Below are 16,681 nucleotides of genomic sequence, written 5' to 3' on the forward strand. Positions count from 1 at the left end.
TCTTATGTTGGACCTCATCACTCATAAGTCCCATGGAGAGTAGAAAACACCGATATAAACACATGACGATGTACGAGGATTCTAATATTGCTCTGCTTTGCCTAACACTGGTTATATTCTATTCTGTTACATTCTATTAGTGCCACCACCAAAGCTGAAGTGACTCTCTTTCCCATCATGAAATTTCAAAAAGCCCAAAGGAGAATTGTAAGGCAGACTTACACTCACCAGCCACTTTATACGGTACACCTTGCTAGTAGTGGGTTGGACCTCTTTATGCTTTCAGAACTGCTGTAATTCTTTGAGGCATAGATTCAACAAGGTGCTGGAAATATTCCTCAGAGATTTTGGGCCATATTGACATGACAGCATCATGCAGTTTCTGCAGATTTGTCGGCTGCACCTCCATGATGTAAATCTCCCATTCCACCACATTCCAAAGATGCTCTTTTGGATTCACATATGAAGACAGTGGAGGCCACATGAGTATAGTGAACTCATTTTCATGTTCAAGAAGTCAGTTTGAGATGATGTGAGCTTTGTGACATGGCACGTCATCCTGCTGGATGTAGCCATCAGAAGATGGGGAGACTGTGGTCATAAAGGGATGAACATGGTCAGGAACAACATTCTGGTAGGTTGTTGCATTTAAACAATGCTCAACTGATTTGGTACTAAAGTGTGCCAAGAAAATATCCCCCACATTATTACATCACCACCACCAGACAGTATTGTTGATGCAAGGCAGGATGGATCCAAGCTTTCATGTTGTTGACACCAAATTCTGACCCTACCATCCAAATGTCACAGCAGAAGTCAAGTCTCATCACACCAGGCAACATTTTTCTAATCTTCTATTGTCCAGTTTTGGTGGGTCTGTGCAAATTGTAGCCTCAGTTGCCTGTTCTCAGCTGACAGGAGTGGCATTCGGTGTGGTCTCCTGCTGTTGTTGCCCATCTGCTTCAAGGTTCAATGTGCTGTGTGTTCAGAGATGCTCTTCTGCATACCTCGATTGTAATGAGTGGTGATTTGAGTTACTGTTGCCTTTCTATCCACCTGAACCCATCTGGCCATTCTCCTCTGACCTCTGGCATCAACAAGGCATTTTCACCCAGAGAACTGCCACTCACTGCTTTCCCTTTTTTCAGACCATTCTCTGTAAACCCTAGAGATGGTTGTGCATGGAAATCCCAGCAGATCAGCAGTTTCTGAAATACTCAAACCAGCCTGTCTGACACCAACAACCATGCCACGTTTAAAGTCACTTCAATTCCCTTTCTTCCCCATGCTGATGCTCGGTTTGAATTTCAGCAGTCTACAGGCCTAAATACATTGAGTTGCTGCCATGTGATTGGCTGATGAGATAGTTGAATGGGTGTACCCAATAAAGTGGCCAGTGAGTGTATAATGAATTATTAAAAAAAAAAAAAGAAAATCTTGGATAAACAAATAATCTCTTTTATTTTTTATAGATCAAGCTCATCCTTGAACAGCAGCACCTTTTAACCATTCATGATCCAGCTCAAGAAGGTTCAGAAGAACTTGATACGGTGATTCTTAAGGCGCTGGTCAAAGGTAAAACAAAGCAAGTTTGGAATGTTCATCAAATTCATCATGCAAAAAATTAATTTGTTGTAATAATCATCCAATGTCGCTTTTAGGAAAGAAAGAAGGTTTTAAGAAAACATCCACCTTTGACTAGTAATACTTACTGATCATGTGGCCTCACCATGGTGACGTGTTGGCCAGGCTCAAGTCAGAAGTTTACTGTACTTTAGTACATGGGACAAAAACTTGAACAGGAACTTGTGCACACAATTTTTACCCATGGTGGTGGACTGCATTAAAAACTAACCTGGTGTATCATACTGTATGTTGTGACTAGCAGAGAATTTGTAGGAAGCGGAGACAACACCAGAGACAGGACTTGATTGATTTCAAAGTAGGGATCGGTGTTTATGCAGACTAATAGTTCAAAACAGGTTACACTTGTTCCTCACTCCAGGTCACTTGAACATACACAGAGTGTTGACTAGTGGAGAGCTTATGGTGTGGGACTTTTAGTGGTTGATTTCCAATGATCTTCATGGGTTCTGCCTCTTTCCTGAGGCTTCCAGGTCTCCCTTGCAAGAAGGAAGATCATATTTTATGAGGCAACACTGGTCTACAAAAAAATATTTTTTTTTGCTACTGGGAACTTCAGAGCAGCTCTTTATTAAGTTTTTTACACTCATTTCATATATGAAATTGGAATTAAGCTAACACATCAGGTTTTTGAAATACACATCATTGACGTTTTGACACTTTTAAATATCAATATAATATACTGCTCAAAAGAATTAAAGGAACACTTTTTAATCAGAGTATAGCATCAAGTCAATGAAACTTCTGGGATATTGATTTGGTCAGTTAAGTAGCACAGGGGGTTGTTAATCAGTTTCAGCTGCTTTGCTGTTAATGAAATTAACAACAGGTGCACTAGAGGGGCAACAATGAGATGACCCCCAAAACAGGAATGGTTTAACAGGTGGAGGCCACTGACATTTTTCCCTCCTCATCTTTTCTGACTGTTTTTCACTAGTTTTGCATTTGGCTACAGTCAGTGTCACTACTGGTAGCATGAGGCGATACCTGGACCCTACAGAGGTTGCACAGGAAATCCAACTTCTCCAGGATGGCACATCAATGTGTGTCATTGCCAGAAGGTTTGCAGTGTCTCCCAGCACTGTCTCAAGGGCATGGAGGAGATTCCAGGAGACAGGCAGTTAGTCTAGGAGAGCTGGACAGGACCATAGAAGGTCCTTAACCCATCAGCAGGACTGGTATCTGCTCCTTTGGACAAGGACAAACAGGATGAGCATTTCCAGAGCTCTACAAAATGACCTCCAGCAGGCCACTGGTGTGAATGTCTCTGACCAAACAATCAGAAACAGACTTCTTGAGGGTGGTCTGAGGGCCCAACGTCCTCTAGTGGGCCCTGTGCTCACAACCCAGCGCAGTGGAGCTCGATCGGCATTTACCATAGAATACCAGAATTGTCAGGTCCACCAATGGCACCCTGTGTTTTCACAGATGAGAGCAGGTTCACCCTGAGCACATGTGACAGACGTTGAAGGGTCTGCAGAAGCCATGGAGAATGTTATGCTGTCTGTAACATCATTCGGCATGACCAGTTTGGTGGTGGGTCAGTGATGGTCTGGGGAGGCATATCCATGGAGGGACGCACAGACTTCTACAAGCTAGACAAAGACACCTTGACTGCCATTAGGTATCAGGATGAAATCCTTGGACCCATTGTCAGACCCTACGCTGGTGCAGTAGGTCCTGGTTTCCTCCTAATGCACGACAATGCCCGGCCTCATGTGGCAAGAGTATGCAGGCAGTACCTGGAGGATGAAGGAATTGAAACAATTGAATGGCCTTCACGATCCCCTGACTTAAACCCAATAGAACATCTGTGGGACATTATGTTTCGGTCCATTAGGCGCCGCCAGGTTGCTCCTCAGACTGTACAACAGCTCAGGGATGCCCTCATACAGATCTGGGAGGAAATGCCACAAGACACCATCCGTCGTCTCATTAGGAGCATGCCCCGACGTTGTCAAGCATGCATACAAGCTCGTGGGGCCACACAAGATACTGAAAAGCATTTTGAGTAGCAGAAATTAAGTTTTTGAAAAAATGGACTAGCCTGCCACATCTTCATTTCACTCTGATTTTAGGGTGTCTACACAATTGAGCCCTCTGTAGGCGGAAAACTTTTATTTCCATTAAAAGACTTGGCATCCTTTTGTTCCTAAGACATTGCCCTGTCGTTATTTGTATAGATATCCAACTTCATATTGAGATCTGATGTATCTAATGTGTTTCTTTAAAGTGTTCCTTTAATTTTTGTGAGCAGTGTATATTGTGGCGGGCAACCGGGTCCCTTCTGCATATGTTCCGGGGGAGCAGCCATGGCCTCCTCAGTATCTCCCCCGGGACACTTGGTGGCAGTCTCCCAGGGTGACATGGGTGCCTCAGTTACCCGCAGGGCTCCATGGGAGATGGAGTTCTCCACAGCCCTGTGGGGATCTGGGGTGGCCGCCAGGGGGAGCCTTTATGGACACCTCTACAGTCCCGCCCAGCAATTAGCCACAGGTGATCAAGCACCTGGAGCACTTCTGGGTGGGCAATAAAAAGGGCCAACATCCACCCTTAAGGAGCCAGAATCAGGAGGAAGAGGACGAGGTTGCCTGGGAGGAGTGGTGGTGCAAGGTGGAGAGTTGTTGGTGTCGTATTTACGTGCTTTTGGGACTGTGTATTACCTGTAGGGTTCATGGGGAAGATGTGCCCCACAGGTGAAGAAAAATAAAAAGTGTGCTTGTCTTTACACGTGCCTCTGCGTCAGTCTGTGACAGGTCGGGCGCTATATAGCACATATATATATGTATATATATATAAAACATGATATCTGGAGTTTGGACTCTGTCCCACCAAAATTGCTTTGATGTGTTTATTCTGAAAACAAACCAGAAGATGATACCAGAGACACATTAAAGCATATTTATGTCAATTCACCTCAATATAAAAGGGAAGTCAGCTTGCTCCAAAATGTTTGAGGCACTTTTGTGCTTGAACTGCACCTCTGTCTTTTGTTGTAAGAACTAACAGTAGTCACCCATCATGCTCGGAGTGAATTTTCCCCGATATCGGTTTTCCATCACCTTTATATCTTCATGAAATCTTTCCCTATACTCATCGCTGACAATGGCCAGATTTGGTGGAAAAAAGTCGAGATGAGAATGTAAAAAATGCATATTCAGTGACATTCTGGCTCCCATAAGCTGATACGCTTTCAGCAGGTTCTCCACAAGCTCAGCATTATTCTCTTCTCTGTGACTGGCAATAAAATTCTGGACAACCCGCACGAATGCTTCCCATGCTGCTGATTCAGTTTCTCCTTTTGAACTCATTGTCAAGCATCAGTTCACGGATTTCAGGGCCAACAAAAACACTTTTCTTGAGACCAAACTTATTTCTTAAATGCTGAAAAGCATCGCCGTTTCTGTCCATCGCCTTGACAGAATTTTCAAAGTTATGGTGAATCTAACAAACAAAATGACCTTAAATGCAATGTTATGTTTAACAGTAAAACGTCGACCTACTGCACCGTAATGTGTGAGTTGTGTCATTATGATTTAGAGTCATATAAGACTTGGTAATCAGTAACAAATATTTTTTCTGCTAATTAAAAATTTATACTTTTTATAAAACATTAATAATGACAAGGTAAACAATTCACAGTTATTAGTAACATGTGGCGAAATAATTTATCTCAATGGCATCCCTAGTGGAATTACTGGTATTTATCAAAATGGTTATCCGTCTTTACTCTCCAGTCACCCTAGTTGTCCAAGACCTGGAACATCATAACTAAATAATGGGATGTGCTGGACGAAAACGGTTTTCAGACTTGGAGTCAGCAAGTGAAACCTGTTAAAGTAAAGGTGAAAGACTCCCAGTAGCAAAATGCTTGTTGGCCAGTGTAATTATAACAGCTATAGTAACAGTAACACTGCACAACAAAGTTTTTGCTTCTTGAATACTGTTGGGTGTTTCTTGTAGATTTTTGGGTGCTGATCACGAGTATCACATCAAAGTTTACCCTTCACGTACCGTTTCAGATTTTTTGTTCTATTTGTATCCAAACATTTTCTCTCCCATAAGTGACTTATCAACAACGGTTTGTGCAGCCTGGGCAGGTCCAGACATGGAATCAGACGAGGTTGGAAGCTGTTCTGTGGAGGTTGACATCCTGGGCAGGTCTGAATGAGTTTGACGCGGTCTCCACATGCTATAAAGGTGGCCTGCATACACCGATCCTGCTCATTTGGTTTATATAGATAGTCAGTGTGTATTTATAGTATCGGTATAGTAAAATATAGTATCTGTAGCAATATAACAGTAAGTAAGCTTGATGCCATAGACGTTTTGGTGTCAGGTGATATGTCTCATCAGTGTCGTAACAGCCGCGATACATTCTGCTATATCTGTGGCACCTCAGAGACGTTGAATGACTGCTCTTGTGAAGAAAGCTTACCATCTGTATTTCAGCTGCAAAATTGGTGATCAAGACAAGGAATAGACGTCTCACATTTGCCGTGCGACATATGCTGTCAGTCTGAGAGCCTGGCTCAGGGACACTCAAAAGACGATGCCATTTGCTGTTCAGATGATATGGCGAGAACAGAAAGACCATGTGACGGGCTATTACTTCTGTTTGACTAATGTGTCTGGTTTCTCTGCCAAAAACAAGAAGTCAGTTGAATATCCTAATCTGCCTTCAGCAAAGAGACCTGTGCCACATGACGACAGTCTTCCAATTCCAAAACCACCACAGGATTGGACCTTAGATGAACCAGATGAAGGAACTGCAATGCAGGGTACTGACAGCGACATTGACCCGGATTTTGAACCGTGCTCATCAGGCGATCCACATCTGGTAACACAGTCCGAATTGAACGATTTGTTCAGAGATTTGGGTCTGTCAAAAGTAAAAGCCGAGCTGCTGGGTTCAAGACTGCAGGAATGGTGTTTGCTGTCAGCAGGTACGAAAAATTCTGTGTTTCGAGGCCGACATCATGATATAACCAAATTTCTTGCACAAGTCTCTGTTTCTATTGTGACCTTGGGTTGTGATCACGACCCGGAAGAGTGGCGTCTCTTCATTGATTCGTCAATGTTAAGCCTGACAGCTGTTCTGCTATGCAATGGCAACGTTTATCCTTCAGTACCTGTTGGCTATGCAACACACATAAACGTATGAGAATATGGAACTGTAGCTGAAGCACATCCAGTATAGCAGGTACAACTGGAATATCTGTGGAGATCATAAAGTCGTTGCTCTGTTATTAGGACTGCAGCTCGGCTATACAAAGTACTGTTGTGTCATCTGTGAATGGGACAGCCGTGCCAAAGAGTCGCACCATTCTCGACAGAACTGGCCACTCCGTAAAAAGTTAGTTCCAGGACAGAAAAATGTAGCACATAAATCGCTTGTTGACCCAGCAAAGATATTTTTGCCTCCTCTTCACATAAAACTGGGACTCATGAAGAAATTTGTGAAAGCACTGAACAAGGAAGGTGAAGGTTTTCGTTATTTAGGACAGATGTTCCCAAGAATAATTGACACCAAGATCAAAGTGGGCATTTTTGTTGGCCCCCAGATCAGACATGTTATGCGTGACAAGCGGTTTGAAGATCTGTTAGTTGGGCTGGAAAAAATTTCCTGGAAAGCCTTCAAAGATGTTGTTGACAATTTTCTGGGCAATTACAGAGCCCCAAACTGGTAGACAAACTTCTCAAAGTATACAGGAGAATGAAGTGCAACATGCCACTCAAGATTCATTTCCTTCACTCACACTTGGACTTCTTCCCTGCAAATCTCGGTGCTGTCAGTGACGAACGCGGTGAAAGGTTTCACCAGGACATTGCTACGATGGAGAAACGATACCAGGGCAACTGGAATCCATCAATGCTTGCTGACTACTGTTTGACACTGCAACATGATGCACCAGACATTGAATACAAAAGAAAATCAGGACCAAAGCACTTTTAATGCTTTTGAATTTAATAGCTTATGCGAAACATAAACGTGACTGAATACGTTATTGTCAGTAAACATATAAATGCCTATTTCTCAGAGTTCCTATATGGTGCAGTAAAACCAAAACTATATTTGTGCATACCCAGTAGGTACCTGTCACAATCAGCAAAAATAGGAAGCAAGACTTTTCAAAAAAATTTGTTGTGCAGTGAATCCTCCAACTGTAGAAGCACAGGAATCACTGATGCAGCAACATGAAATTAAACGATCAACACAACAACAGGATGGTGACAGTGTGCTTTAATTGCGTGCTAAAGACTGATTTAATTCAAATTAAAATGCAAGCATCTGTCCAAATGGGCTCACATTAAAACCTGTGTTAAAACTTTTCAAAATATTATCTCTTGATCGCTGCCATTTATGATCTGATGGATGTTCACATTTGCTCCTGGCTTGTTGAAAAGCTCTCAATAGTCGGCTTCTCGGCTGATAAACATTCTGACATCATGCATTGACCCAATGGTGATGCTGTCTTATTTTACTATGATGGAATGGACAAAGTAAACATGAATAAGTATTTTCAAATGACAATTATATTCTGATTGCATCACATTTTGTAAATATGCTGGCTGAGTCAGTTAATTTCAGGGATCCAAATTAAATATTCTTTTTTAGCTACTGTATAATAAAACACTAAGGTCTGTGTGTCTAGTCCCTCAGAGCAACCTGATTGGTCCCTTTGGCTTTGTTGTGATTGGTCAGTTTGGCTTTGGTGACGTGAAGAAAGAGGAAGTGAGAGTGTGAGGCACACGAGGAGGAGTAAAGGTGCACACTGAGAGAGTCACCTTCAGAGACAGAAATCATAAAAGCAGACAGGAGGTAAGAAAGGTGACTCGAAAATAATGACATCGTCTCAGAAGAGGGCCGGTTAACACATGCAAATACAGAGGAGAGGCGCGGAAAGTACACGTAGGGCAATTTTTAAAAAATTATTCTATTAGCAGTTTTTGAGCAGTATAGTGGCTAGTCGTTTATAAAGTTTTTAATTTACATAGTTCATCGTTTATAAGCTATAAACTGGTTATAGTGGTTAACCCGAGAGGTCAATTATTGATCTGCCTGGAGCAACCTATATAGTCTCAAACACAACATGTATAAACCTTTCTACTCAATCTTACCATCACAATTTTTGCCTAGCGTTCTCTGGAGTTAAGGGGAATTTCCCCACCCCAGCTTTATGACCGTAGGGGCAATAGAACCTGCCCCTCCTTAAACATGCCGGGATTCAGTCCCTGTTAAAAAAGGCAAACTTCAATCACTTGCTTCCCAGTAGCTTTTGTCCCATTTCTAAATTACTGTTTGTCTCCAAGGTTTTTGAGAAAGTTTATGTTTATGTTTATTTTTTATTGTGTCTTCTATTTTTCTATTCATTTTGTAAAGCACTTTGAGTTACATTTTTTTGTATGAATATGTGCTATATAAATAAATGTTGATTGATTGATTGATTGATTGAAGTTGTGGGTATTCTTGATAAGCTTAGAACATTTCACAGCACAAATTTGCCACTGCTAAGAGTGACGAATGATCTGCTTTGGGCAGCTGATTTGAGGAGTTGAGCAGTGCTAATTTTATTTTTTTTATATTATAATATATTTATAATATAAATATAATAATATAATTTATATTATAATTTTATTGGATTTGAGCTCTGCGTTTGACATTCTGATTAACAGGCTCAAGTGTTGGGTTGATATTCGGGGTACTGCTATTATGTGGATCATGGATTACCTCAAAGGCAGAATGTTTTCTACATACAGGGTGAGTCAAAGTTATGTTAACACTAATGGATTATTTTTATCTCGACCACACCTGGTTATGGGGTATGGTGAAGGAGCGTGTGTATAGCAGGAAAGTTCATGATATCAATGACCTGAAGGACAGAATATGGACTGTGGTATCATCTATTCCTTGTGAAATGTGTGTCTGGGCTTTAAATGGTACTGTTGATCGTTGGTTTTTGTGTGTTGAACATGATGGTGAACAGGTTGAGACATTCCTGTAAATCATCTTGCACATATGAAGTATGTTTTGTTTTTAAATTGTTTCCACCATTCAAATGTTAACATAATTTTGACTTACCCTGTATGTAAGTAGCTCAACATCTCCTACTGTCTCAATAACCTGTGTGGTATCCCAGGGGTCTGTCTTAAGTCAAGTCCTCTTCTCTTTATATATGTTACCGTTCTACTCTATAATAAACAAGTACAAAACGCAACCCATATCATTGTTATGCTGATGACACCCAAATTTACTTTTCATTGCTACTGGGTGAAATGGAGTCGGTGACAAAGCTTTTTGTGTTGAGGGTTTATATCTGTACTCACTGACCTCCTTAAGAACTCGAGAGTAAATATTATCTGGGCCTGGTGATTTGTTTGATTTCATCTTATTTAATCTGAGCAGCACGTCTCCCTCTACAATTTCCAAATCCCTCAGTACTTCCTTAGTAGTCCCTGTTACCACTCTGAGGTTATCCACTTGCTCACTTGTGAAGACCTCAGAAAAATGTAAGTTTAGAGCATTTGCTATTTCACTGTCTGTATCTTTTAATTCCCCTTTAATATTTCTGATGCACTTCACCTCCTCCTTGACTGTTCTTTTACTACTAAAATACTGAAAGAATCTCTTAAGGTTTTCTTTCGCCTTATCTGGTATGACAGATTTGGGGCGCTATCGCTCCTTGAACCCTTGTCCAAGACGTCAGACACGAAGTAAAAGTCCAAATGTTGACTTTATTAAGCATGCACAGTGCACAAAGCACCCTCCTCTCCACAATACACATTAACAATAAACCAATAATCACAACAATCAATCCTCCACACTCCCAGACGCGTTGCCACTCTTCCACCCAGCTCAGCTTGTTGTCTAGGAGTTCCCACAATCCTTTATAGTCCCTATATCACTTATCACTTAAGGATAAAAGTCCTTTTCTTCACCCCGGAAGTACGTCATCTCTCCTGTCGCTGTTACAAAGACGCACTTCCGGGTTATAGGGCACAAACGAGTCTCTGGGCCTCCCTGCAGGGTCCTCTGTTGGCCCCTGTCCATGATTCCCTGTTGGTATCCGGGACACCTCCATGCTGCAGGGAGAGCTCCATCTAGCGGCCTGGGGGTATTGGCCGGGATGAAAAGCCGGCCATGGACCACACTGCTATATTCCTCTTTAACTGTCTTTTAGCCTCCCTGATATCCTTCTTAACGAACAGAAGTATTACAGAAGCTCATTCATGTTTTTGTCACGTCTCGCTTGGATTTTTGTATATGTCAGTGTGTCTTGTGTGACAGTTTCAATTGTTTTATTGACAATTACATTAAGTTTATGCAAAGAGTCAATATTTGCAGTGTTCGCCCTTCTTTGTTTTTCAAGACCTTTGCAATTCATACCAAAACATCCTCCGAGAGCAACTTCTCCCAACCATCCAAGAACAGTTTGGTGACCAACAAGGCCTTTTCCATTATGATGGAGCACCGGGCCATAAAGCAAAAGTGATAACTAAGTGGCTCGGGGAACAAAACATCTAAATCTGGTGTCCATGGCCAGGAAACTCCCCATTGAGAACTTGTGGTCAATCCTCAAGAGGCGGATGGACAAATAAAAACCCACCAATTCTTACAAACTCCAAGCATTGATTATGCAAGAATGGGCTGCCGTCAGTCAGGATTTGGCCCAGAAGTTGATGGACAGCCTGTCAGGGTGAATTGCAGAGGTCTTGAAGAAGAAAGAAGGGCCAACATTGTAAATATTGACTCTTTACATAAACTTAATATAATCAATAATAAGTCTTTGAAACTTATGAAATGCTTTAATTCTACTTCAGTATACCATAGAAACACCTGACGAAAATATTTTAAAACACTGAAGCGGCAGACTTTGTGAAAACCAAAGTGACTTGGGTCATTCTCAAACTTTTTGACCATGACTTTATGTGGTGGTGGACAAAACTGTAGATTGGGCACCCTCCTCATTACTAAGAAAAAAGGTTTTCTCCTCCCATTTCTCTCAAGAGATAAGTTTACAGATTGACTTGGACAGAAGTTGACTGCGTGAACGTCGCAAATGTGTTTGTCTGAGTTTCAGTCATAAAATAAAAACACAGTCTTCACTAAAATCAAATCAAATTCTGGTTTCATTCAGGCTTGCTCTGAATTTAGCTCTTCTAACATACGTAGTTCTCCTCTTCTCTTTTTTGTCTTTAACCCAATCCAGTTTAAATGACCCTCGGACATGAGAGCACTTCTGTCACTTGAATAAAACCACCATTGTTGATGTACTGTCATGTCTGAGCCAGGGTTCCTCCCCTGGCTGGGGTTCGGATTCATGTTTTATGTCTTTTTTAGATTCTTTTATTAATGTTAATGCTACTTTTGTTGATTACATTCACTATTCTTAGTTTTTGTTTATGTATGTAAGTCACCCTGTGTTATGTTCCAGTTGTTTTGTGGGTGGTCCCAAAAAGGCCACCTGCCAATCACTGTCAATAATATCCAGAGGGTCTCCCACAGTTCCTGGCCATTCATTTTGAACATGACTGTGGGTGGAGAGCTTACTGGATTCTATGTTGGGACTTTTTGTTTTAGGCAACTCCATTTTGCCTTTTGTACTCTATTTAATTTGCTTTTGTTTCAGAGCAATTTTATGGAAATAAACAATGTTTTTTTTTTTTTTAAATAAAGTTATGTGTTTGCCCTTGTTTCTAGCCAGGTTTGACAGCTTTCCCCTCTCCTCGTTTTTGGAAGTGCTTTTTTTTGGGACTTAAATGCTTTGGGATTTCTAGGTTACAACATGGACAATCTGGCCTCAAAGCAGTATGTCTCTTTTAAGTGTAAAAATACAGTTTAATACAAATTCACTAACTATAATAAAAATGACATTACACTGGGATAATGGTGCCTCTCCACAAGGAGGAAGTGCCATTCATTCCATAGTGCAGGGGTGGTGAACTGCAGGCCTCGAGTGCCGCAGTGGCTGCAGGTTTTCATTCTTACCATCTTCTTAGTTAGTGACCAGTTTCTGCTGCTGATTACTTCTTTTACTTAACTTGACTCCGGCCCCATAGTTGTTTCTTTTTCTTGAATTTGCAGCCAAACAATAATGAGACACAAAACAAGCCACCACATGACCAGCTCCCCTGTGCCCATCACACAATATCTGAAATTAAAGAGAGGTGATGGTCTTGGTAAGGTTGATCTCTCAGGTCACCAAAACATTTTGACATTGGTGCTCTTGACAGAAAGAACAGAAAAACAACAGTTTTGGAAATGTGTGCTGTGGCAGAATGAGAGCAGCAACAAGTCATGGAGTTAAATAACGGGTTTAATTAACAGCAAGAATTGGCTTCTCATTAAGAAAGCGATTGGAGTGAAATTGGTTGGAGTTTGAAGCTCCAGTTTAGCTGGTCATCTGTTAGCTCGTTTCACATCTCATTTCTGCTTGGCTGTCATTCAATGAAGACAGGAATCAATTTAGAGGGCTGAACTCTTCTAACGGGGCTATTAAAGTGATGGCGAAAAAGTTAATTAGCAGGGAAAACAGGTCACTGATTAGGAAAAGGGTTAGAATGAAAACCTGTAGCCACTGTGGCACGCCAGACCTGGAGTTCACCACCCCTGTCCTCTGTGGAGAGAGGAGAACCTTTCAGAAGGACAACCATCTCTGCAGCAATCCACCAATCAGGCCTGTATGGTAGAGTGGCCAGACAGAAGCCACTCTTTAGTAAAGGGCACATGGCAGCCCGCCTGGAGTTTGCCAAAAGGAACCTGAAGGACTCTCAGACCATGAGAAAGAAGATTCTCTGGTCTGATGAGACAAAGATTAAACTCTTTGGTGTGAATGCCAGGCGTCACGTTTGGAAGAAACCAGGCACCGCTCAACACCAGGCCAATACCATCCTTACAGTGAAGCATGGTGGTGGCAACATCATGCTGTGGGGATGTTTTTCAGCGGCAGGAACTGGGAGACTAGTCAGGATAAAGGGAAAGATGACTGCAGCAATGTACAGAGACATCCTGGATGAAAACCTGCTCCAGATCTCTCTTGACCTCAGAATGGGGCGACGGTTCATCTTTCAGGACAACGACCCTAAGCACACAGCCAAGATATCAAAGAAGTGGCTTCAGGACAACTCTGTGAATGTCCTTGAGTGGCCCAGCCAGAGCCCAGACTTAATTCCGATTGAACATCTCTGGAGAGATCTTAAAATGGCTGTGCACTGACGCTTCCATTCCAACCTGATGGAGCTTGAGAGGTGCTGCAAAGAGGAATGTGTGCTGTGGCAGAATGAGAGCAGCAACATGCCATGGAATTAAATAACAGGTTTAATTAACAGCAAGAACTGGCTTCTCATTAAGAAAGTGATTGGAGTGAAATTGGTTGGAGTTTGAAGCTCCAGTTTAGCTGGTCATCTCTTAGCTCGTTTCACATCTCATTTCAGCTTGGCTGTCATTTAATGAAGAAAGGAATCAATTCAGAGGGCTGAACTCTTCTAACAGGGCTATTAAAGTGATGGGGAAAAAGTTAATTAGCAGTGAAAACTGGTCACTGATTAGGAAAAGGGTTAGAATGAAAACCTGTAGCCACTGCGGCACTCCAGGCCTGGAGTTCACCACCCCTGCCATAGTGGCATGACATGTTTTCCATATTCCTGCCAGTGTGCATTTCTCTGATTTCCAATGCTCTGTCTAGATCAGTGCGTGCCATGTTTAGTGCCCTTCACATTCCACTTAACTCCCTGTGTCCTGTTGTGGTGTTATGGGTCCACATCTCGCTTAGCAAAGGCCGTTTCTTTTTAAATAAATAATCACCGCACTCGAAGCGGCTTCATGAGGGGGCGTTGGGCCATAGCAAGCCACAGGGCGGTCTGCGGTGTGGGCGTTTCTCACCGAGTGCACAGGTGAGGAAGTGCCCACATCTGTGATTGTTCCCGTGGCTAATGTGCTGCGGCTGCTATGGCCCCTCGCTGTATTAAAGAAGCGTGAGTCGGTTGAGAAAAAAAATAGATGAAAATGAAACAAAGGACGGAGGTTACAGGGCGGTGCATGAGAGAGACAGAGACACGCGGAGCGTGTGGGCGAGCGAACGAGCGCTCTTGGGCAGCTGTAAGGAAGCTGGGTGTTAGGCCTACATTCAGGCATTGGAGTTGATGTTGCTGTGACCAGGGGAAGGCGACTGGCCACGGATGGCCGGAAAGGAAGCGGGAGTCATTAGGCTTGGTCGGGAATGTCCATTGTGAGCGTCCTGGCCATTGGATTGAACGTAGTCTTGAGGCTGAGATGAGTGCCAGACCGAAGCCAGGGATCAGGAGGTCTCCAGTCTTGTGTGTGAGTTGAAGAGGGCAGCTGCAGGGAGCGTCTCGCCTGTTGCATGGGCCCGTATGGGAGAAGCAGGTGAGACACCAGCATAGAAGAAGCACCGGGCTTGTTGTTGTTTTTAAAGACTGCTTCCTGAGGAACGTTTTAACTTTGTTTTTAAAGGATTGTTTTTTTCTAGTTATTGGTTTTAACCTCCAAATTTTCTTATTGGATTATTTATTTATTTAATGAACTTGGAATCACTGCACTTTATGGGCACTTTGCTTGTTTTGATCTTTTAAATAAAAGCACTATGCACCTTTTTGAACCATCCCTTTGCTCAAATGTTGTCTCACTGTCTAGCTCACCTCGGTTATATCTATCGACATTGTTGGGTTCAAGGGCTTCCAAGCAGCGATGGGAGCGTGGAGCCAAACCTGCATCGTCACACCTGTATGTACTGTAGTAGTTGCACTTAAGTGAGAAGTTTACGGTATGTGTGTAAAACAGTAAGGCCTAAACACCATGACAACTTATTGATTGTTGCTTATTTTCTCCTTTGGCTACAATAAAACTCACAAAAAATGGGAAATATGTTTTCCCATCCAACAGTATCAAGTGATATTCTTCTTATTCTTTTTTATGTTTTTTTAAAGCTTGCAAAAGTCAAAGCCAGGAAGCTCAAGAATATCTGGATGAACTGAAGCTCGCTGTAGCCTGGAATCGAGTAGATATTGCCAAGAGTGAGATCTTTAATGGAGAACTGGAATGGCGGGTAAGATTCACTGTTTACAGCTTTGATGCACTTCTGCACCTGTAGATGCTGATCCATGACCCTACTCTGCTCTTTTACTATCACACCATGCAAACTCTCGAATAGATCCTGCATGAAAGATATGGGACTGCTGCCCCCAAAGTGGTTTTAGCCTTCCCTAGCAATTGTGAATTATGCAAAACATGGTCACCACCTTCTGAAGGCTCGTTCTTCTTACCAAATTGAACCCTTGCAATTTACGAGTGTACTATTCGCGGATTCACCTATTTGCGAGTTTGTTGTCAATAATTAAATGGAAATTATTTTGTGAGTTTTATAACCAGTTGTGGAAAACCACAGACAACGCTGTAGCTATGCTACTTAAATGGATGTAAATCCCAGCAACCCCAGGAACACCACGTCATTGGGCAGCTTTAAAAGTGGGCCATAACAAGTCGGCAGGATCGCAATCCCTGGTGTCCTTTTGTTTCAATGCTTCACTGCACTTTTGGTTTACAAGTACACCCATCAGATTACAGTTTTCTCCGGATATATGTTCTTGTCCTGTGTCCCTTTGTTCATATGAGTTTGTCTAAGTGGGAAAAGTTCTTTGTCTGGGAGAACTCCCAACTGTTACAAATCTCCACATACATCGGCATCACAGTAAGACAAAACTTTGCAAAACTTTCAGGAGGCTTTTCACATTTCGTAATTACACCACCATGATCAAAATCTGTGTTTATTGTTTTGTTGGATTTCTTTTGTATCTGTAATATTAATTATTTCTGTGATTTATTACCACAAATATATGCACATTTATTACAATTTAAATTTCATAACGAGTTACAGTTCACTAAAGAACAGCTGAAGCATTCACTTCGTCTGGAAACGCCACACATCTTTGTCTTGGCAGCCAACCCGACAAACATGATTTTTTTTTGTGGCGTGATGATTCTCTCTTGCATTTCTCACAACATGTTGCATCTTATTTA

At 42.1% G+C, this 16,681-nt stretch overlaps 1 protein-coding gene across 1 annotated transcript in view; it reads left to right on the top strand.

The window, feature by feature from the left end:
* Positions 1 to 16,681, top strand: part of trpm5 (transient receptor potential cation channel, subfamily M, member 5) — a 197,583-nt gene that overhangs the window by 113,730 nt on the left and 67,172 nt on the right. Inside the window, exons 9-10 of the mRNA XM_039744779.1 lie at positions 1,473 to 1,575; positions 15,592 to 15,710. Of these exons, the coding sequence (XP_039600713.1) occupies positions 1,473 to 1,575; positions 15,592 to 15,710 (222 nt within the window). The remainder of the gene's footprint in view (positions 1 to 1,472; positions 1,576 to 15,591; positions 15,711 to 16,681) is intronic.

This window comes from Polypterus senegalus, chromosome 1 (assembly GCF_016835505.1).
Source record: "Polypterus senegalus isolate Bchr_013 chromosome 1, ASM1683550v1, whole genome shotgun sequence".
NCBI classification, from domain to species: Eukaryota; Metazoa; Chordata; class Cladistia; order Polypteriformes; family Polypteridae; genus Polypterus; species Polypterus senegalus.